This window comes from Sapajus apella, unplaced genomic scaffold (genome assembly GCF_009761245.1).
Source record: "Sapajus apella isolate SASKATOON/1434 unplaced genomic scaffold, GSC_monkey_1.0 scaffold116, whole genome shotgun sequence".
In the NCBI taxonomy this organism is placed as follows: Eukaryota; Metazoa; Chordata; class Mammalia; order Primates; family Cebidae; genus Sapajus; species Sapajus apella.
Genome location: NW_022437056.1, coordinates 5424570 through 5448208, shown reverse-complemented (window position 1 = coordinate 5448208; position 23639 = coordinate 5424570). Strand labels below are relative to the sequence as shown.

The following is a 23639-nucleotide window of genomic DNA, read 5'->3' as shown; positions in this document are numbered from 1 at the left end:
AACACTAATTGTCCTACCTTGACTGAACTATCTAACTCTCCACCTCAACATTTCCATAAGCAATAGTCAACACTGCAGTTACCCGTTATTTCACGTGCTGGCATACAGACTGTAAGGAAGATGTAGCACACTGCATTTCGAACGACAAACAGAAGGCTGTGCGGAGTAATGTGCTCAGGACATGGCCGTGCCTCGGCTAAGACATCAGCTGTGGAAGAAGAGGCACTGATGCTGTGAGGAAAGGACTCTGAAATTTCCATGGGTCCCTTTGTTTCTCCTAAAGCTTATATGTGCTTTGGCATTTACAGCATGCTTTTGGGTATACTAATTATTTCATTAGATCTCTGTAATTCTACATAGGCAAGGGCTATTATTATCTCCTTGTAAGATGAGGAAACTAAGTCTCAGAGAGCACTGAGGTCCAGCGTAGTTGGGGTGGATCTATAACAGCCAAGTCCCCAGCGTTCAGGACCCAGACAGGAACTATGAGAGGAGCATGCGACAAAGTGGAAAGCAGTTCAATATCAATGCCATTGAGGAGGTTTTAATGCTGAAGGCGGGAAATAGGTGGGATAAATACTTCCTACAGATTTAATAAAGGACTTATATATCCACATTTGCAAAAACTATTTTAGGTGAAGCATAGTTCATATCACAGGAGTCAAAATTACCCTATAGTACTTTAGGGAATCTAGGAAAAAATACTGTAAGGTCTAATTGTTTTTCTACCTATAAATCTCTAGTAGAGCACTAAAGTACATTGATATGCCTGGGCAATACAGCAAGTCTTCCAAGTGTTCACACAGGTCACAGGTCTACTTGTTGGAGAAACCAAGCCCCATCTGCCCTGAAGGCAACACAAAGAAAGTGGGAGTGGAGGCGGCCTCTGGCACACTCAGCCCTCCCACACCACAGCCCACTGAGAACCTGCCCCCTTTTCTTCTGAAAAAAACAGGACCCACATCTAACAGGATGAAGCTGGGTAGATAGCTGTTGTTAGTTCACATCAATGAACACTATATAGTCTTTTTTTAAAAAAAAATTTTGGAAGTATATATACTGACATGTACAGTTGTTCATTACACACAAGTAAGAAAATGTGAAGAACAGAAGATACACAAACACACATACACACCATCTCATCTTTAAAAAAAATACATAAAGGCACATACTCTATCCAACATATAGACATTATGAAAAAGGATTTAAAGGCAAATATCAAGACTGTTAACTGGGGTTGCATCTGGACAGGTGAACTTGTCAAGTTTTTTCTTTTCTCTTTTGGGTTATCTGTAATCCCCCCTTTCCTGAACCATATTTTTAAATATAAAAATATTACTAGAAATGGAAAATATATATTTTATAATATGAAAATATTGATAGAAAAAATTAGGATCATATAGAATACTTAATAGATTATCAAATGTTGTCCTTAAGCACACAATTTATTACCGTACACTCGCCACTTCAGAAATGGGATTTTTAAAAAAATATATATTTTATTGTGTTTTATGTTTTGGGATACATGTAAAGAACATGCAAGATTGTTGCATAGGTACATACATGGCACTGTGGTTTGCTGCCTTCCTCCCCATCACTTATATCTGGCATTTCTCCCCATGTTATCCTTCCCAACTCCCCCATCTCCCACTGTCCCTCCCCTAGTTCCCCCAACAGACTGCAGTGTGTGAGGCTCCCCTCCCTGTGTCCATGTGTTCTCATTGTTCAACACCTACTTATGAGTGAGAACATGTGGTGTTTGATTTTCTGTTCTTGTGTCAGTTTTCTGAGAATGATGGTTTCCAGGTTCATGCCTGTCCCTACAAAGGACACGAACTCATTGTTTTTTTTTATGGCTGCACAGTATTCCATGGTGTGTATGTGCCACGTTTTCCCTGTCCAGTCTATCATCAATGGGCATTTGGGTTGGTTCCAAGTCTTTGCTATTGTAAACAGGGCTGCAATGAACATTTGTGTGCATGTGTCCTTACAAAAGAACAATTTATAATCCTTTGGATATATACCCAGTAATGGGATTGCTGGGTCAAATGGAATTTCTATTTCTAGGTCCTTGAGGAATCGCCACACTGTCTTCTACAATAGTTGAACTAATTTACACTCCCACCAACAGTGTAAAAGTGTTCCTATTTCTCCACATCCTCTCCAACATCTGTTGTCTCCAGATTTTTTAATGATCGTCATTCTAACTGGCGTAAGATGGTATCTCAGTGTGGTTTTGATTTGCATTTCTCTAATGACCAGTGATGATGAGCATTTTGTCACATGGTTGTTGGCCTCATATATGTCTTGTTTTGAAAAGTGTCCGAACTATCACCTACTTTTGAATGGATTTGTTTGTTTTTATTGTAAATCTGTTTTAGTTCTTTGTAGATTCTGGATATTAGCCCTTTGTCAAATAGGTAGAATGCAAAAAGTTTTTCCATTCTGTTGGTTGCCGGTTCACTCTAATGATTGTTTCTTTTGCTGTGCAGAAGCTCTGGAGTTTAATTAGTTCCCATTTGTCTATTTTGGCTTTTGATACCAATGCTTTTCATGTTTCAGTCATGAAGTCCTTGCCTGTGCCTATGTCCCGAATGGTTTTGCCTAGGTTTTCTTCTAGGGTTTATATGGTGTTAGGTCTTATGTTTAAGTCTTTAATCCATCTGGAGTTAATTTTAGTGTAAGGTGTCAGGAAGGGGTCCAGTTTCTGCTTTCTGCACATGGCTAGCCAGTTTTCCCAACACCATTTATTGAACAGGGAATCCTTTCCCCATTGCTTGTTTTTGTGAGGTTTGTCAAAGATCAGATGGTTGTAGATGTGTGGCATTGCCTCTGAGGCCTCTGTTCTGTTCCATTGGTCTATATCTCTGTTTTGGTACCAGTACCATGCTGTTTTGATTACTGTGGACTTGTAGTATAGTTTGAAGTCAGGCAGTGTGATGCCTCCAGCTTCGTTCTTTTTGCTTAGAATTAACTTGGCTATGCGGGCTCTCTTTTGTTTCCATATGAAGTTTAAGGTGGTTTTTTCCTGTTCTGTGAAGAATGTCATTGGTAGCTTGATGGGGACAGCATTGAATCTATATATTACTTTGGGCAGTATGGGCCATTTTCACGATATTGATTCTTCCTAACCATGAGCATGGAATATTCTCCATCTGTTTATATCCTCTCTTATTTTGTTGAGCAGTGGTTTGTAGTTCTCCTTGAAGAGGTCCTTTACATTCTTTGTTAGTTGTATTCCTAGGTATTTTATTCTCTTTGTAGCAATTGTGAATGGCAGTTCGTTCATGATTTGGCTCTCTTTAAGTCTGTTATTGGTATATAGTAATGCTTGTGATTTTTGCATATTGGTTTTGTATCCTGAGACTTTGTTTATCAGTTTCAGGAGATTTTGGGCGGAGACGATAGGGTCTTCTAAATATACAATCATGTCATCTGCAAATAGAGACAATTTGACTTCCTCCTTTCCTAACTGAATACCCTTTATTTCTTTTTCTTGCCTGATTGATCTGGCTAGAACTTCCATTACTATATTGAATAGGAGTGGTAGGAGAGGGCATCCTTGTCTAGTGCCAGATTTCAAAGGAAATGCTTCCAGTTTTTACTCATTCAATATGATATTGGCTGTGGGTTTGTCATAAATAGCTTTTATTTTGAGATATGTCAGATCAATACCTAGTTTATTGAGGGTTTTTAGCATAAATGGCTGTTGAATTCTGTCAAAGGTCTTCTCTGCATCTATTGAGATAATCAAGAGGTGTTTGTCTTTGATTGTGTTTATGTGGTGAATTATGTTTATAGACTGGCATATGTTGAAGCATCCTTGCATCCCCGAGATGAAGCCTACTTGATCGTGATGGATAAGCTTTTTGATGTGCTGTTGCAATCGGTTTGCCAGTATTTTATTGAAGATTTTTGTGTCTATGTTCATCATGGATATTGGCCTGAAGTTTTCTTTTCTTGTTGAGTCTCTGCCGGGTTTTGGTATCAGGATGATGTTGGTCTCATAAAATGATTTGGGAAGGATTCCCTCTTTTTGTATTCTTTGGAATAGTTTCAGAAGGAGTTGTACCAGCTCCTCTTTGTATGTCTGGTAGAATTTGGCTGTGAACCCATCTGGACCTGGGCTTTTACTGGTGGGTAGGCTATTAATTGCTGCCTCAACTTCAGCCCTTGTTGTTATTGGTCTATTCAGGGTTTTGACTTCTTCCTGGTTTAGGCTTGGGAGGAGGCAAGTGTCCAGGAATTTATCCATTTCTTCCAGGTTTACTGGTTTATGTGCATAGAGTTGTTTGTAGTAATCTCTGATAGTGGTTTATATTTCTGTGGAATCTGTGGTGATATCCCCTTTATCGTTTTTTATTGCATCTATTTGATTATTCTCTCTTTTCTTTTTTATTAATCTGGCTAGTGGTCTATTTTGTTGATCTTTTCGAAAAACCAGCTCCTGGATTTATTGATTTTTTTGAAGTTTTTTTAATGTCTCTATCTCCTTCAGTTCTGCTCTGATCTTAGTTATTTCTTGTCTTCTGCTAGGTTTTGAGTTTTTTTGATCTTGCTCCTCTAGCTCTTTCAGTTTTGATAAGGTGTCGATTTTAGATCTTTCCTTGCTTCTCATGTGGGCATTTATTGTTATATATTTTCCTCTAGACACTGCTTTAAATGTGTCCCAGAGATTCTGGTATGTTGTGTCTTCGTTCTGACTGGTTTTGAAGAACATCTTTATATCTGCCTTCATTTCATTGTTTATCGAGTCAACATTCAAGAGCCAGTTGTTCAGTCTCCATGAATTTGTGCGGTTCTGAGTTAGTTTCTGAATTCTGAGTTCTAACTTGATTGCACTGTGGTCTGAGAGACTGTTAAGATTTCTGTTCTTTTGCATTTGCTGAGGAGTGATTTACTTCTGATTATGCGGTCAATTTTAGAGTAGGCATGATGTGCTGAGAAAAATGTACATTCTCTGGATTTGGGGTGAAGAGTTCTGTAAATGTCTATTAGGTTTGCTTGGTCCAGGTCTGAGTTCAAGTCCTAGATATTCTTGCTAATTTTCTGTCTCGTTGATCTGTCTATATTGACAGTGGAGTGTTAAAGTCTCCCACAATTACTGTGTGGTAGTCTAAGTCTCTTTGTAAGTCATTAAGAACTTGCTTTATGTATCTGGGTGCTCCTGTATTGGGTGCATATATATTTAGGATCGTTAGCTCTTCTTGTTGCATTGATCCTTTTACCATTATTTAATGTCCTTCTTTGTCTCTTTTGATCTTTGTTGGTTTAAAGCCTATTTTATCAGAGACTAGGATTGCAACTCCTTTTTTTTTTTTTTTTTTTTTGCTCTCCATTTGCTTGGTAAATCTTCCTCCATCCCTTTATTTTGAGCCTTTGTGTATCCTTGCATGTGAGATGGGTTTCCTGGTTACAGCACACTGATGGGTTTTGGCTTTTTATCCAATTTGCCAGTCTGTGTCTTTTGATTGGGGCATTTAGTTCATTTATATTTAGGGTTAATATTGTTATGTGTGATTTTGTTCCTGCCATTTTGATGCTAGCTGATTGTTCTGCCTGTTAGTTGATGCAGTTTCTTCGTTGTGTCTGTGCTCTTTACCATTTGGCACATTTTTGGAGTAGCTGGTACTGGTTGTCCCTTTCTATGTTTAGTGCTTCTTTCAGGAGCTCTTGTAAAGCAGGCCTGGTGGTGATGAAATCTCTGAGTAATTGCTTGTTTGTAAAGGATTTTATTTCTCCTTTGCTTATGAAACTTAGTTTGTCTAGATATGAAATTCTAGGTTGAAAGTTTTTTTCTTTAAGGATGTTGCATATTGGCCCCCACTCTCTTCTGGCTTGTAGGGTTTCTGCAGAGAGATCCACTGTGAGTCTGCTGGGCTTCCCTTTGTGGATAATCTGACCTTTCTCTCTGGCTGCCCTTAGCATTTTCTCCTTGATTTCAACCCTGGTAAATCTGACGATTATGTGCCTTGGGGTTGCTCTTCTTGACGAATATCTTTGTGGTGTTCTTCGTATTTCCTGGACTTGAATATTGGCCTGCCTTGCTAGGTTGGGGAAGTTTTCCTGAATAATATCCTGAAGCGTGTTTTCCAGCTTGGATTCATTCTCTCCATCACATTCAGGTACACCTATCAAATGTAGATTAAATCTTTTCACATAATCCCATATTTCTTGGAGGCTTTGTTCATTTTTATTAGTCTTTTCTCTAATCTTGCCTTCTCGTTTTATTTCATTGATCTTTGACCTCTGATATCCTTTCTTCTGCTTGGCCAATTCAGCTATTGAAACTTGTGTACACTTTGTGAAGTTCTTGTGTTTTTCAGCTCTATCAATTCATTTATTTTCCTCTCTAAGCTGTTTATTCTTGTTAGCATTTAATCAAACCTTTTTTCAAGGTTCTTAGTTTCTTTGCATTGGGTTAGAACATGTTCTTTTAGATCAGAGAAGTTTCTTATTACTCACCTTTTGAAGCCTGTTTCTGTTACTTCATCAGACTCATTTTCCATCCAGCCTTGTTCCCTTGCTGGTGAGGAGTTGTGATTCCTTGGAGGAGGAGAGAGGCATTCTGGTTTTGGGTATTTTCATCCTTTTTGCTCTGGTTTCTTCCCATCTTTGTGGATTTATTTACCTGTGATCTTTGTAGTTGGTGACTTTCAGATAGGGTCTCTGAGTAGACATCCTGTTTGTTGATGATGAAGTTATTTCTTTCTGTTTCTTAGTTTTCCTTCTAATAGTCAGGCCCCTCTGCTATGGGACTGCTGGAGGGCCATTCCAGATCCTGCTTGCCTGGGGATCACCTGCAGCAGCTGCAGAACAGTAAGGGTTGTTGCCAGTTTCTTCTTCTGCTATCTTTGCCACAGAAGGATACCCGCCAGATGTCAGCATGAGCTCTCCTTTATGAGGTGACTCTTTGGATATATGGGGGTCAGGGAGATGCTTGAGGAGACAGTCTGTCCCTTATAGGAGCTCAACTGCTGAGCTGTGAGCTCCGTTGTACCATTCAGAGCTGTTGGGCAGGTATGTTTAAGTCTGCTGCAGCAGAACTCATAACCGCCTTTTTTTCCCCAAGTGCTCTGTCCCAGGAAGGTATGGCTTTATAAGTTTCTGTCACATTGCTGCCTTTTTTCAGGGATGCCCTGCCCAGCAAGGAGGCAGCCGAGTCACAGTCTGCAAGCAGAGGCATTGCTGAGGCTCCGCCCAGCTGCCCTGTGAACTTCCCTGCAGTCCTGTTTATAGGGGTATAGTTAGAACTGTCTCGGCAGTGGTGGCCCACCTCTGTAATGGCAGACTCTCTCTGTGATGGCTGGCTGCCTTGCTAGTGGTGGACTACTTCTCTTCATCCCACAGAGCTGGACTGTCCCGGGTTCAGCTGTGCTTGCTGTGAAACTCTCCAGAGCGTTTCAGATTGCTGGTCTTTGTGGGGGGTAGGACTGGCTGAGCCTGATCACCTGGCTCCCTGCCTCAGACCCCTTTGTCTTCAGTTGAAGGGGTGACACTGTCTCCCAGGCATTCCAGTCACCAGTTGAAATGGTGCCCGGATTTGTGTGAGTTCTTGTGTGGAGACCCACTGAGCTGGCTGAAATAGCTGTGCTGGAGACTCGTGGCGCTTTTTCACCCGGGAATCTCTTGGCCTGGCTCCCTGTTTCAGTGCCCTTTTTATCAGTTGAATGGGTGACTCTGTCTCTCCGGCGTTCCAGTCTCGCCTGTTGAAAAAGTACCTGGATCTGTATGAGTTTCTGTGTGGAGACCCACTGCGCTGGCCGAAACAGTCGCGCTGTAGACCCGTCACGCTCCTCCGCCTGGGGAATCTCCTGGGCTATAGGCAATAAAAATCTGTCTGAAAATGCGGTGACCACTCCCCCTCCGCACTGTCGCTGGGAGCTGCAATCCAGACATGCTCCTACTCCGCCATCTTAGATGGGGCCAGAAATGGGATTTTTAAAAAAATCAGTAGTAATCTAACTACCCTGTCTCATGTCTGCCACAATGACATCTTTCATGATGACAAGAACCAGTGAACCATGATAGAATGCTCAGGTGGGCTTTGATTTATACCTCCTTTAAAATGAAACTTACACCATAAAATGGGAAGGACAAGGGACACTATTGGCTGCCTATCTCTTGAATGTGAGGCCACATTAAGGTGACTGCAAGAATTCCTATGGAGTTTGTCAGCACTGCAGCTCCTCCAGCTTCCCAGCTCTCGCCTGCACCGCATCCTGGCAGCAGCGTGGAGTGCAGTAGAGGCCCTGCATGTCCAACAGCCACTGCAGCTAATTCCCCCAGAATGCTTTGAGAAACACCAGGCCAGGGCATATCAACAACCTGGCAGCTTCGTGAAAAAAATTATTTCTTAATTGCACCATAAACTGTGAATATTAAATAGCTCACTATGTATAGAGATAATATTTAATACTAATGAAATCTGGCTGCTAAGTACTTACAATATTCCAAGTTACAGAATTTTATTGCTAACACAACATATCAGATTTCATATAATTTAAAGTGTCTCTTAATCTATAGATTATAATCAGACCAGAACACCCATCAATTCATATAAACAACTGAAAGCAGGGCTGAGCCAGTGACAGAAAACAAAAAAACAAAGAAAGCAGGGTTTTTCAAGCTACCGGTTAAAAGCAACATACTAGAAGGAAAAACGTGTTATGATTATGTCTTATGTGCACGGGTATACGTGTAGAATAGTGTCTCAGAAGTGGGAATGCTAAATCTAAACTGTGAATGCATTTGTACATCTGAGACATTTCCAAACCAACTTCTACAGAGGTTATACCATATTACACTCCTAACAGCAAAGTTACAAAGACGCCTGTTAATACTTTAATCTCACCCACTGAGCCTATGAGCAAACCTTGGGATGTTTCCCAGTCTAATGGGTTAAAAAACAAAGGTATCTCCTGCAGTTTTAATTTGCACTTATCTTATTCTGAATGCGGCTAAGCATTTTTTGTGAAATGTCTTTTCTCATCCTTTACCCATTTTTTTCAAGTCATCTTCTTATCAATTTTAAGTGCACTTTATACATGAAGGAAATGACCCCTTTTCTATTATCTAAGCTGAAAATATTTTCCTAGTTTGTCTTTCAGTCCTGATTTTACTCTAGTTTATTTTTCCTTAAATTCAGAAACACTTTATCCTTAATTGACTGAAGTGATAAGATTTTATTTTCTATATGGTAGCTAGGTGTGACAGAAAGGTCAACCTTTCAAAAGGACAGACACTTTGTAATGAATACACATAGGCAGTGACCACCCCAAAGCGACAGTCAGCTCACATGTAGCAGAGGAGAAGCAAGGCAGTGGGAGGTTGGAAGCAGGCAATGAAACTCAAAGAGGGTTTTTGCTTCCTCAAGGCACTTGCGATACAGCTGGGAAGAGAGGGACTGAGCCCTGTGCTAAGTGCTGGCACTTAGCACATGCAGTCAGTGCCACCACAGTGCTGTGAGGGCAGGGCAGGAGAATGCACAGCGCCAGTGCTATGCTGGGAAAGGCAGCACCTGACACTGAGGGAACAGCAGGCTTGGGTCAGGGCAACAAAAGTCTTTGACTACAGCATATGCATGGGGCGCAGGAGGACTCCGTCAGCCAGGTTCACCACAGCTGAGGCTTCAGGAAGCCAAGGCAAGGCCAAGCTTAGGGCTGAAATCAGTCCTTGGACAGCAGGCTACAGACGCCGGCATTCCCCTTGAACTCTGCTAAATCGAGGAGTTCTTAGACAGGAGGGGACATGATAAGAGTAGCAGCATTTAAACAAGGTTATCATGGGCAGTCTAACATTTGCCCTTGCCAGGCTTTACTAGATTGAAGGGTTTCCAATAGGCCACAAACTTCTAACAAACTTCTACATGACATGTACATGTAGATATTTGATCAATATATATCAAATGAATATTGATTTTTTAAAAAAAGGCAAATGTGAGTGCTTTCTAAAGTCTGTTTTTCATTGGTTATAATCACTTGTTTAATCTTATTTTGTTTAATAAACTAATGACAACTTTGCTAAATAATTGTCTGTTTTCAAATGTAAAAATAGGTAAATAACTCCTGTGATAGTTTAAAAGAGAAAAATATTAAAATGCCACCTTTTCTAAGAAAGGACGGTAGAATAAGAATATATACTTAAATTTGCACATACAATGCACAACAAATTAAGAAAAGTGATTACTGCTAGGAAGGAGAAGGGAAGGCCAGGTGGCAGGGTGGAAAGCAAGGAAGACATTTCACTGTGTACTTTGCAGTTTTCATGCTTCAACTGATGCATTATGTATTCCAAAAGTTTACACTTAAAATGAAAAATACCTTAGCTTCCTACTTTACAGTTACTCTGTGTTATACACAATTATGAGAGCAATCATCTTTCAGATATAACTATGTCAGATTTTTTTTCCATTCACCATAACTGGTTTTATGTTAGCTAGCCCCCGGGCCTCACTCCTCTAGCCTCACTCCCTAACTTTCTGTGGTAGGCAGCTGCTCTCTCTTTCTCTGAGAGCTTTTCTTCTAAAACCTGAGTGAGCCTCATCTTATCATTATTTAAGATTGATCTGTCACACCCAGAGTAATCATTTTACAACTATGCTCTCACTGCACTTGGAAAGCTCCCTGATATCCAAAGAATACACAAAGTGTTAGATAATGTAATCATGCACAGTGCTACATCTAGAAGGCCTATGTGTAAGGTTGGGAAGAATAATTTCTATCCTTGCTCACTTCCGAATGATTTAATAGTGTCTACTTTTATAAATGTTTCATTGTAGCTAAAAATATTATTCCATAAAATTTCCAAGGCACATCAACTTCAGAGGAATGCCTCAGGAGAGGGTTTACAAAATATGAGCCACCAAAACGTGCTGGTGGCTCATATTTTGGGCATCTGCCTTCAGTAGACCCTACTGATACAAGCACACTGACAGGCATGTTAGCTTAACCCCAAACAGCTGACGAGGTAAAAATACAAAACTCATAAAATTCTATTTTTTCCTGGTTATATCTAACAATAGCTCAAAGGTTCTTAAAACCCAGCATGTTAAAAAAAAAAAAAAAAAGTCACACTTAGCAGTATTTCTTCTTGTCACAATGACACCAAATGTCATAAATATTTTATGAAAAATACCGTGAAAAGGGCAGCACTGATAATAATGTGCACCTTGGTACTGCCGGGGATGTGCTCCTCACGCCTTCCTCTCCTTTATGGAGCTTTCCATTTGTATGGGTGAACTTTGGGTAGAAAGAGGCTGGATGAATGATAATTGATGAGTCCATAGGACTAATACGACAGCCAAGATAAGGAAATTTCAACTGTTACATCCTAATAACATCTTGAAAAATATACCTGGTAAATGTAATGAAGGAAAAAAGTACACTTAACTTACTGTGTAAAGCTGAATTAATTCTACATAAACACAGGCAGCGTATGTGTCACGTGGCAGGCGTTTCAGGTGCACGAACACACTTACCCGTCATGGTCGGTGCCTCTCTTTGCTGCCCTCCATCGTCCTTCCCTTCGTAAACCACCGTAACATCATAAATTGCATCTAAATACTTCTTCATGCAATCAAAAGCAACGTGAGTTGCCTTTATCCGCGGTGTTAACACGTATTTCAATACTGGAAGGCCTAGAGGAGAAGTCAATTCAGCGTGGCCATAATTTAGTTACAAAGCACCTCCACAATAAAATATATTAACTTTAACATCTAAATTATTTTAAAATTTCCTCAAATAACACACCAGGATCAATTAATGCCATCGACCTCGTATCTTTAGAGCTTTAAGTTTAGAAAGCACTCACACTTGCCTTTTTTTGTTTAAATCAATATTCATTTGATATATATTGATCAAATATCTACATGTACAAGTCACTGTGTTAGAAATTTGTGGCCTATTGGAAACCCTTCAATCTATTAAAGCCCGGCAATGGCAAATATTAGTATCCTCGCTTCTGGCCACTGAACAAAGGTGGTAGCATCTTGCCTACGGTTACTCGAGATTTCCCAGAAATAGTCACACGGCACATGGCCTCCTGTGTCCGGCTTCTTTCACTCGGCCTGGAGCCGAGGAGCATCTGTGCGGCTGCAGGTGCCGGTGCTGCATTCCTCTGTGCGGCCGAGTCATACTCACGGGCATTGGGGTTGCCTCCATACTTTGGCTACTATCAGTAACACTGCTATGAACAAGCTTTTGTATCAACATAAGATTTCATTTCTCTTGGGTATATCTGATGTATTTTTAAGTGTCTTTAGCTGGGGAACTACTGCAATTATCCAGAGCAAATTGCATTCATTAGGTTCCTACTAGGGTTAAGGATTTGTTCTTTTCTTCTTCCTATTACCTCCCTTTTCCTTGACTAAAATATTTACTGACAATTTAACAGAAAACAGTAGCTCTCAATAGGTGACATGAAAACAGACTACAAAAAGCTAGTCTAGATTTTCTACTGGCCCCTCTCCAGGGAAAGTAGCTGAGTACGGAAGAACGGCTATTACATGGTGGGACTGTCTCACACAACAATTTTTAAAATGCAGGGTGCTGTGGGAAAGAAAAAGATTCCCACAACCACACATCTGACTTCAGTCCCCAGGGCAGAAGCAGTTAAATTTATTCACAAACTTGTAACAAAAATCTCAACAGCATACCAAGCTGGGAAGCATCTATTTGTCAATTAAACTAGTTAACACTTCCTTCATTGCTACTGGAGCTCATCTAACTTGATTAAGTCCAAAGTTTGAAAACATCACTCTGTGGCATTCACTAAGAACAACTAGTTACTAACATCCAAGTAAGTTAGTAAGAAAATAAAGAAAGGCTAAAATCCAAGTAAGTTAGTAAGAAAATAAAGAAAGGCAGTATTTTTAAAACATACACAAAAATGAATTATCATTGAAAGTCTGAAAAAAATAGCTTTGTGACCTGAATCATAGCCATTAATAATATGTAAACAAAACTAAAAAAAATTTTCTAATTAAGGAATACACTGGGAATGGCTTTTATTATTCCAGACATTTTCTGTATCAAATTCTCTATATCAAATCCAAATCCTACAAAGTCCAGGTTTTAGTATCCAGCTCTTGAAAAGGAATAGCCAATGAAGATGAAGAAAAGCAAGGGGACTGTGGTGGTGACACAGGTGGCCCCAGAGGAAGATAGCTCAGGAAGAGCGAAGTGCTCAGCCGCGTTCGCTGGAAGACACAAAAAGGCCCAGAACCAAGACGTGACTCCTGGGCACAATGGAGGGTCCATGATACCTTGATCAGTATTTTCAGTGCAGTGGTGGGAAGTGAAGTTTCACTATTGGGAAACTATAAACATGTAAGTTAGACGTTAATGAGGCAATAAAAAAACGTAAACAGCTATAGTACATGGTAGGCTGTCTTAAAAGAGAGAGAAGATGTTCTCAGAATGTAAAAATATTACTCATACTTCAAGGTTTTTAAATCACACATATCTGATTGGTGAAAGCTTCAGGACAAAGAATATGCTGGAGATATGGCAAGGTGGAGGTGTGCAGCACACAACGAGGGGCAGAAGGATTCTTGAGCAAAGGTACAGAAGCAGGGACCCGGGAGACCTCTGGAGCACTTGTGCAGAGCAGGAGAGGCTAACAGTGACAAGCACACCAGGTCACACTGCTGCCAGCTTCAGAATAATAGGCTGAGGCACATCCGTTGATCTGTAGGAGTGCAAGGATTGGAGGCCCAAGAACAGACTGAATGTAGGTGCGAAGAGTAACAGTTCCAGCTTCAGAAAGAGTTTAGGACATTAGGTCATAAAGCAACAAAATGCTGAATTAGGACTGAAGCAGTGAAAACTGAAAAGATAAAATGTAATCAAGTTATGTTACAAACACCAAATATATACTGAACCAGCAACTGACTGAATGTGGTCTAAAGGAAAAGGAGAAAAAAATAACCAGGCTTCTGCTCTAGAAGGCATAGAGAAAGCCATGCCATAACTAGAAGGGGAATGAATGACCAGGAGGAAGACATGCAGAGCATGCCTATGTGCATGCACCTGTCACACAAAGAGAGAAGAGAGCGGGCAGGAGGCAGAGAAAGAAAGGGAACATGGAGCTGGGCGCAGCGGCACATGTATGTCTGTAGTCCCAACTACTTAGGGGAACTGCTTTAGCCTGGAAGTTGGTTGGGAGGGGAGAGAAGGAAGAAAAAGAGGGAAGAGAAGAAAGCAAGCAAGAGAGAACGAGTGAGGGAAGGAAGCGAGGGAGGGAGGGAGAGAAAGGAAAAGAAGCAAGGGAGAGAGAAAGGAAGAAAGAAGGGGAGAGAGATGAGTTCACACTGGGCACACTGAGCTGAGGTAATAAAACATTCTAGAAGGACTTGGAAATATGGTCTGTAAAATGGCAAGAAACCAAAGATAAGCATGTGGAAATCATGTGAATGGATAAGATGACTGAAGTGATGGCAGTGGTTGAGAATAGTAAAGGGTAGAAGATGAAAAGGCCAGAAATACAGACTTAGGAAACATCCACATTAAAAAAAGATAAAAATAATAACAGGAAATAGGGCAAGTCAGGAAAAGAAGAAGAGAAAAGCCAATGTAATACAAAAACCAAGGAAAGAATGTTTAAAGGAAGAGAAGGTGATAGTTATCTTTATAAAGAAAAATTATATTCCACTGTTTATTTCTACCATAACTAAAAATTGTTTCCTGGTTATAAAATAAAGTTATACATAATGTCAGAAGTTACATGAAAGTTAACAAATATGACAACTGACACAAATGATAGGATGCTTCAGAGGTCACTGGTAAGTTAGAGGTGGGACACATTTCTGGAGAGTAGATGGAGTCAAATACAAGAAAGAAAGGAAAGAGTCCCAATCTTCTGTTTGCACAGCTGTAGACTCGGTTATGTCCGAATTGGACTACGTGCAAACTGGGGAGAAACCCCAGCAGAGAAGAAGGCAGATGACTGAGGCAATGATGGAGACGGCACAGATGGCGTCAAGAGCTTACAAACTGTTGAAGCCACCGTGTCTAAGAGGAAAATTTTTCTCCAAAGTTCTCTTCTTAGACATGTTAGATTCAGCAGTTTCTTCGAAAGAAATCCAAGTCAAGAGAGTCCACATTAAGATTTTGAAATCAAAAGGGATATTGGGTGCACTCTTTCCAGAGAAACATAACTTTCTGAAGGCAAAAAATTCCTTGAATGTGAGGAGAAAAAAAATCCATGAAACCATAAGAGGTAGTCAAAAGGAGAAAAATAAAAGAACTGCTAAACACAGACTTGGCTCAGCTGAAATTAAATGGCATGGCTTGGCTGTAGAAGGCAGTCAGCATTACGTACGATGTTCTCCATTGAGGGAAGGGAGAAAACAAGCAGGGCTGCCAAGGGCTGAGGAAAGGTAGGGCAGGAACAGAACGGCTCAGCATCGGGATGGGCCGACCCCGGGACTTGGGCAAGCAAGAGCTGCAGAAGGCCCTGAAAGCCACAGAAGGGCCAACAAAAGAGGTTAGAAATGACCCGAAAACACAGGTTGAGAGTGAGTGAGGAGGAGGTAGAACCAAGTCAGCTGCATGCTGTGGGCGACCCAGTACCATTTCCAGACAAACTTCAAGGTGGTGAAAGCAGAGCATTCAGCCAAGCACAGGAAACCCGCACAGAACAGGATCTCCCAGAGCCCCCACAGAGGACGGCAGCCCTGCCAACCCCTTGATTTCAGCCGGGTGAGACCCATTTCAGACTTCTCAACTGTAAGAGAATAAATCTCTGGTGTTTTAAGCCACCAAGTTTGTGGCGCTTCCTGAGAACAGCCATAGGAAGCAAACATACCTTCTTACACTTCGGGCAGAAGGGTGGGAGTGCCATCGCCACCCACAGCTGAGCACTAGTCTTTTTGTTTGCTATGCTTTCAGAAGTTGGCTTCAAAGTATTCATTCAATTTCTATTTCCTTGATTATGAGAAAGAATAAACATTTGTTCAAGTGTGTGGGTCTCATTTGTATCTCTTGAATTTCTTATTCATGCCTTTTTCCCATTTTTTCTAGTTTATGTCTTACTAATTATAATATACTAACTAGGAATTACCATATTATCAAATATTATTAGCTTACCATTTGCCAACTAAATTTGTTCATATGATGCTTTAGACATAATAATTTTTATTCAGTTAGGTCAACAAAGAAAAAAAAATTGCTTTGTAGCTTATTCCTTTGTTCTCACATTTTGAAAGGACTCTCAAATCTCTACAATTGCCAGTGTTATTCACAGAATGAAAGCTAAGTTTCATAGATCTGAAGTAACAGATAAGCTTTGATTCTATGAATAACATGAAAATTCTAGGTATCTGGTTTGCCGTTATAATAGAAAACAGAAATTTAGTGATGTGTCTATAAGAGTTCAAAAAGCTTAAGTATGTCACCTTCACTGGCTACTACGGTTTTAACCATAGCATTAAAACAAAACAAACAAAACAAAACAAAACACTATAGGGGCTCACTTTAATGAGTTCAGGAGGCAGATTAAGATATATTTAATTCCAAATTCCTTACTAACCTCTGGAAAGCCAAATATCTAAAATGATTCTAATTAGTTAAACTCTTTGTATAGCTGAGGAGAGTTGGAATATTACTGCAGGCCTGCACTTCTGCAGGACCCCTGTGAACAGCTTCTTCCTCCATGTCTAAGTTTCCTGTAAGAGGTATGCAACTGCTACCAGTTTATTCTTTTTGTGAACGAAACTGAGGCAAAAAAACGGAATGACGGAGTCACCAAAACAAGAAATATGAGTATACACGTGGAAGGATAAATTCTATCTTCCATATGCTGAGTTTAAGACATCCCTTTGGGCCAGTCAAGTGAAGCTCTCTAGTGGACAACTGCAGATGGTTGTAGAGGTAGGCAGAGAGATATGGAGGGGAGGAAGCTCTTGTGAGTCATCAGCAGTCAAGTAAACAGTGGCTAATGCCATGGATTTAGAGGAAGGCCACCATGAGAAACAAAAAAATGAAATTAATTAAAGACCAGAACCTAACATTGGAAATAACACATGAAACAGGTAAAGATGAAGCAGGAGGCTGGAAAGGAAGCCAGGAAATAATTGCCAGAGAGATGGGAGGAGAATGGAGAACAGCCCCACTGAAGCTAGGGAGAGAATTTCAAATCCGACCACAACAAATTGAGAGCAGAGAACTGAAAAAAGTGCTTACAACAAAGGTAGACTACAGATTCAGAAGGCTTTGGCTGTTAAGGAAAGGGGGTAAAGTGGGTGCTAGGAAGAGGGAAACATAAATTTGAGAGAGGGGATTTTTGTTTTGTTGTGTTTAATAAATGTGAAAAGGGCAACAGAGACAATGGCATTGCAAAAGAGCAACTGAAATGACAGAATGTGGTATCTACACTAGATAGAGGAAGCAGTCAAAGTCAAAAGGGAGCTGACAGACTGGGGGACAAACTGAGCCCTTGTATTCTGCACCACTCCTTAATCAGGACATGTGTTTAAAAACAAACTAGCCTTTTTTTGTTTTGTTTTTAATACAAGAGTTTCACTCTTGTTGCCCAGGCTGGAGCGCAATGGCATGATCTCGGCTCACTGCAACCTCCACCTCCCGGGTTCAAGCAACTCTCCTGCCTCGTCCTCCCGAGTAGCTGGGATTACAGGCATGTGCCACCACGCCCAGCTAATTTTGTGTACTTTTAGTAAAGACGGAGTTTCTCCCTGTTGGTCAGGCTGGTCTCGAACTCCTGATCTCTGGTGATACACCCACCTTGGCTTCCCGAAATGCTGGGATTACAGGCGTGAGCCACTGTACCCAGCCAAACAAACATTTGTTAAATGTACTGTTACAAATGTACTGTTAAATGTATATGACATATCTTCTCTTGTAAGCACCTTGTAAAAGCTTCCCCTTATTTTAGTTAAGCTAAAATTAAATAAAATTAAAAATTTATTTTATTCACTAGTCACATGTTGAATTCTCCAAATCTACATTGGTAGGAGCCAGCATACTGGACAGAGCAGATAAAGAACTTCACCATGATTGCAGAAAGTTCCATTTGATAGCACTGTCATAAGCCCTGGCATAACGTCACAAACGAGGTATTTGCTCAGTTAGTGTCTGACAATCAACATGGAGATCACATACTAAGCCACAGTCAAGCTTCAAAGACACGAGAACATAGCAAAGCCACTGTTTTCTGTATACTTCCCAATTTGGTTAAATTGCATAGCTTATCGGTTGTATCAATTATCCAATTTTCTAAAATATGGATGTGAAGAACGTTACCCTTGTTGAGGACATTAATAGCTTCCAAGCACTGTCAGCCAACTTTGTGTAAGTCCTCCATTAGGAACCTGACATATTTCCTCATTGAATTCTCACACAGAATCTACATATAAGGCATATGTTCTTTTAGGAGATGAAGAAACAAGCTCAGCAACATTACACAACTTGCAAGTTGCAATGACAAAGCTAATAAAAATCAGAGTTTGGACTCCAACTTAGTCTGTCAACTTACAAAACAGAAACTCCATCACACATAACCCCCACTGTAGAAAAAGCCTCCATCTACATAATCATGTACTTAGATTTTAAATAAATCCATGGCACAGGAATATGTATCATAACAGGTAGTTAAACTTAATTTCTCAGATACATGTAATAAGAGCATGCAAATGAATTAAGGAGAAGAAACTTCATTTCCTAAGAGATAATATGTACATTAATTCAAGAAATGAATATATTCATTCTTTCAATTGTAAAACAAAACTATCTTTTCCAAGCAGAAAAACTAAAAATGTTACTATCTTTAAAAATTATTTCTTCAAACACTGTCAAATTTTTACTTACCACGTTGGGCAGCAAATGCCTGACTAGATGAAATGACTTTTGTTTGTTCTGGATTATACCTTGTACCTTCTGGAAAAATCACAAGATACATCTGTGGGACATAAAGGAAATTAAGTTTATTTTGTGTGAGCTTTATTGTTACTGTTGTTAACTTAAAAAAGCTAAACCTACTAATGCTAAGAAAGTATTTCCTACATTAAGAGAAAATGTCTATTCACTTACATGTGACCTTCATTTCAAGCAGAGCAACCAAAATTCAACAATTCAATTAAGTTTGAACATAGCATAGACTATATTTTAAATGCAGTGCTACATTCATTGGTAGGTCAGCCATGAAGAATCTAAAAGCATTTTTAATTACATGCTGATAGTTCACTAATTAAAAATAGGTCATGAAATGCAGACTCATACAAAGCCTCAATTACTGAGTTTTTTCATTGTCAAGATCCTGTAATATGGCATTTTTAGAAGTACAAATTTTAGAAATCAGTATCCTTAAGTACCAACACTAAAAAGTACCTCATTTGAGGAAACTCATATACTAAATTTCTACCATGTAAAAGGTTTTAAGTGTTCATATTCAACAGCTTCACACAGAATTCCTATTTTACACAGCTCCTTTAGTGAATTTTAAATTTTAAATTTTTTCTTTATAAATAAATAACCTTATTTGTTATGTAAACTGAAACTAAAATAATATAAAGAATATCAAGCTGGGTGTTTACTAAGTAATCAATTAGTCTAAGTTTTTACACTTACCTGCTTGAGAAAGTAAAAACAAAAACATTAAAATTATACAGCAAAACTCCTAACTTTAAGAACTGAGTTACAAAAACTACACTAATAACTTTGACAGCCAGAAGACAAAATTAAGATATTCATAGTAAATCTTTTCAAATATAAACAGAATACAGGAAACAAGACGGGAGCTGATGGGAGAAAACTGTGTTCACTGAGTCCATTCCTGCCAGATCTCAGACGCTATTCAGACAATACCGTCCACCTCTGTACGTATCTCATTCGGTCCTCATTGGGATGTCTATGATTATAAAGCTCCTACTTAAAAACCTATGTGGGACTGAATTTTTCCTTTAGATACTGGTATAATGGTATCTGAAAATTATGCATTTTCACCTTCCATGCAGTTATGCATGCTTTTTGTTCATTCATGTAATAGTCTTCAGAACCCATGCCTAACTTAGAAATTAACAGATTATATTACATATCTTTATATTTCATAATGAAGTTTGATCAGATGTGTTAAGAAAATGTTAAAAAATGGGTAAAATTAGGAAAAAATGCAGAATTCCTAATTATATTCCAGCAACTAGAAAAAAAACAGGAAGACAATTATTAAAGCTAATTCTAAAAACCAAACATTCATTTTCATGAAAATGTATTTTCTACCAGTAAGGTTTACATTCAAAGCCATGAAAGCAACTCAATCATTTAAAAATAAAACGATTATTTCAAAGGTTAATAATAACTCATATGGTATTATTTGCTGTGTCTCAGGTGTTTAATGTAAAACATTGACAGCAAGAAAGCATGAATTCATTCAGAACTAATTCAGAAACTATTTCTTATATACTCGTTATGTTCCAGGAACTACATACAAAATAACAACACATAAGGTCCTTTCCTTCATGGTCTTTGTAGGCAAGTGAAGAAAAGAAACACGTTAAACAGATAAATTAAAACATGTAATTACATATCATGATACGATTGCAAAGAAAAAGAACAAGGTGTCATGAAGAAAAATGAGGAGAGGGAATTTAGGAAGGGTGACGGGGCTAGGACCTAAAGAATGTGTAAAAGAATGAGTGCTTTTCCCTAAAGATGAGGAATATGGAAAGGATTTCCCTCACACCAGTTCTAGTCAAGGCTGTACTAGGAGGTCTAGACAGAAAATTTAGCAAGATAAAATAAAAGTCATCAAGATTAAAAAGGACAAAGTAAAACTGTTATTTCTATAACAATGACATGATTGTTTATGTAGGAAATCCTAAGAAATATATAATTTTAAGTTACTAGACAATAAGTAAGTCAATTATATGCCTAGGTTAACAATCAGAAACTCAAAAAATTTTTAAATGTCATCTACAATGGCATCAAAAACTAAAATTCTTAGGGAATACACCTGGCAAAACGTGTGCAAACATGCACATTTAAAGTCCAAAACACACGGAGATAAACAAAGAAGACCTAAGTAAACAAATGTAGGCTATGTTCATAAATCCAAAGATTCAATCCTGCTATATCAATTCTTCCCAAATTCATCTATACATCCAACACAATCAAAATGAAAAGCCCACAAACATTGAGAAGAAATTGTCGATCTAATTCTATAATTCATATAGAAATGCAAAGAACCCAAAATAGCCAAACTACTTTGAAAAGACAGAACAAGTTTAGAAGACAACTACAGTATTTCAAAACTTATTATAAAGTGAGTTTTATTAAGACAGTATGGTACTGGCATAAGGATACACACATAGATCAATGTAACAGAACAAATGGTCCACTGATCTAGGGATCATACACCCATTTATATTCAGTCTACTTATTTCAAACATTGGGGGAAAATAATCTTTTCTGCAGTGATGGTTATCTATATTTAAAAAAAATACTTCGACCTTACAGCATATAAAAAATTAATTAGAAATACATTCTAGACCTAAATGTAAAAGCAAAACTCTCAAATTTCCAGAAGAAAACAGAGGAGAAAATCTTAGCAACCTTGAGTTTGGCAAGGACTTCTTAAATAGGATACAAAACGCAGAAAATATGAGAGGGAATAAATAAGCTTAAAAGTATGTTCTTCAAAAGATACATATAAATTTATAAAAATTTTTAAAATGTTCTCAAAAAAGACACGATTTATAAATTGGAAAAGGCAAGTCACAGATGCAAAAACCTTGTAAAGGAACATTCTTAGGAGTGACAGGCTCCCGTCATTTGATCATGCTTCACTTTACTGAGCTTCACAGAAACTGCATTTTTCCATTTGAAGGTTTGTGACAACCCTGCATCAAGCATCTATTGGTGCCATTTTGCCAACAGTATGTGCTCACCTCACATCTCTGTGTCATCTTTTGGTAATTCTCACAATATTTCATGTTATTATATCTTACTGTGATCTGTCATCTCTGATGTTACTACTGTAATTGTTTGGGGGGGTACCATGAATTGCACCCATATAAGATGACAAATTTAACTGATAAATGTCATGTGTGTTGACTGCTCCACTGGTGGCCCATTCCCCTGTCTCTCTCCTGCCCCTTTGACTTCTCTATTCCCCTAGACACAACAATATTGAAATTAGCCCACTTAATAACCCAACCATGGCCACTAAGAGTTCAAGCGAAAGGAGGAGTTGCCCGTCTCTCATTTTACATTAATAGCTAGAAATGGCTTAGTGAGGAAGGTCTGCTGCCGAGGCAGGCCAAAAACTAGGCCCTTTACACCAAACAGTCAAGTTGTAGATGCAAAGGAAGAGTCCTTAAAGAGAATTAAAAGTGCTACTTCACTGAACACACAAATGATTAGAAAGCAAAACAACCTTATTGTTGATATGGAGAAAGTTTGAGTGCTCTAGATAAAACATCAAACCAGCCATGGCATTCCCTTAAGGCAAATCCTAATCCGGAACAAGGCCCTAACTCTCTTTAATTCTATGAAGGCTGAGAGCGGTAAGGAAGCGGCAGGAAAAAAAAGTCGGAAGCTAGCAGGGGTTGGTCCGTGAGGTTTAAGGAAAGAAGCCATCTCTCCATAACATAAAACTGAAGTGGCAAGTACTGCTGTATAAGCTGCAGCAAGTTATCCAGAAAATCTACCTGAAATAAAAGAAAGATTAAACTGCAGATCTGGGATTGAAAACCAAATCTAATTTCAAAACCAATACTCTCATAGACCAGGCTGCCTCACATCCGAAAACAAACTTAAGTGAAAGTTAGAAGAAAAAGTGGAAGTGTTCATATTTGTGTCATAAGTTTTACTAGCTCATACTCTAACAAATGACTTCTGTAAGTATAATTATGTTTATCACAAATATGTTTCATTTGCATCCACAACCAATAAGTACCTTATGAAACTATTGCATTGTCCCAGCAATAATTATGAAGATGTATTTCTTCATAATTTATAATACAAATATATTTTTAAAACAAAATTGTGCATTTTTCAAATAATACTAATGCCAAGTAAGAACTGATATAATCATGAAATAGACTGATGAGAACTATTAAGCCACATGAAAGCTGACTTCACAGATTCTACCATGTCACTTACTTAATTCACCTTCAGAAACAAAAGAATCATAAAGAACCTGAGCAAGATGTGTCTTCTTTCACAGCGCTTCCATATTAAGAAATCAAACAGCCATCCGGATTCTTAGAAACCCGATCTGGGACAGTGACCCTACAGTGACAGTGCTCAGCACTGCCTCCTGAGCCTACCAGTCTGTTATCCATACTGTGCTAGGAACATAAAAGGCTGGAATTTTGCCCACAAAACACAGGAAGTCTCTTCTGGTAGACCATAATAGACTAGGTTATTTGAACCAACCTTCCTACTGAAAACAAATTAAAAAGCTAGATATAACATTATTTTTAAAGTATCCAAGAGTTGGCAAGATGTGAAGACCAAAATTAAGCAAACACAGTAAAGCAGAAGTAAGCGTAAAACAGAACTTTGTTTTATAAGACTCAAACGACGAGGGGAACAGAAACTGAAGCCCATAGACCTTCTAAGAGAAATGTGAAGAGAGACCCAGAAGTAAAGGAAACACCAAAGGCTTCACTCTCGGAGTGAAAG

The 23639-nt window shown here is 38.9% G+C and overlaps 1 protein-coding gene across 3 annotated transcripts in view; it reads right to left on the bottom strand.

Annotated features, from left to right (window-relative positions):
* The window catches only part of AGPAT5 (1-acylglycerol-3-phosphate O-acyltransferase 5), a 62564-nt gene that overhangs the window by 4031 nt on the left and 34894 nt on the right, over positions 1–23639 (bottom strand). For all 3 annotated transcript variants that reach the window (XM_032260315.1, XM_032260314.1, XM_032260313.1), the window contains 2 exons: positions 18825–18915; positions 11480–11638 (listed from right to left, as the gene is read on the bottom strand). In XM_032260315.1, coding sequence (XP_032116206.1) covers positions 11480–11638; positions 18825–18915 — 250 coding nt within the window. The remainder of the gene's footprint in view (positions 1–11479; positions 11639–18824; positions 18916–23639) is intronic.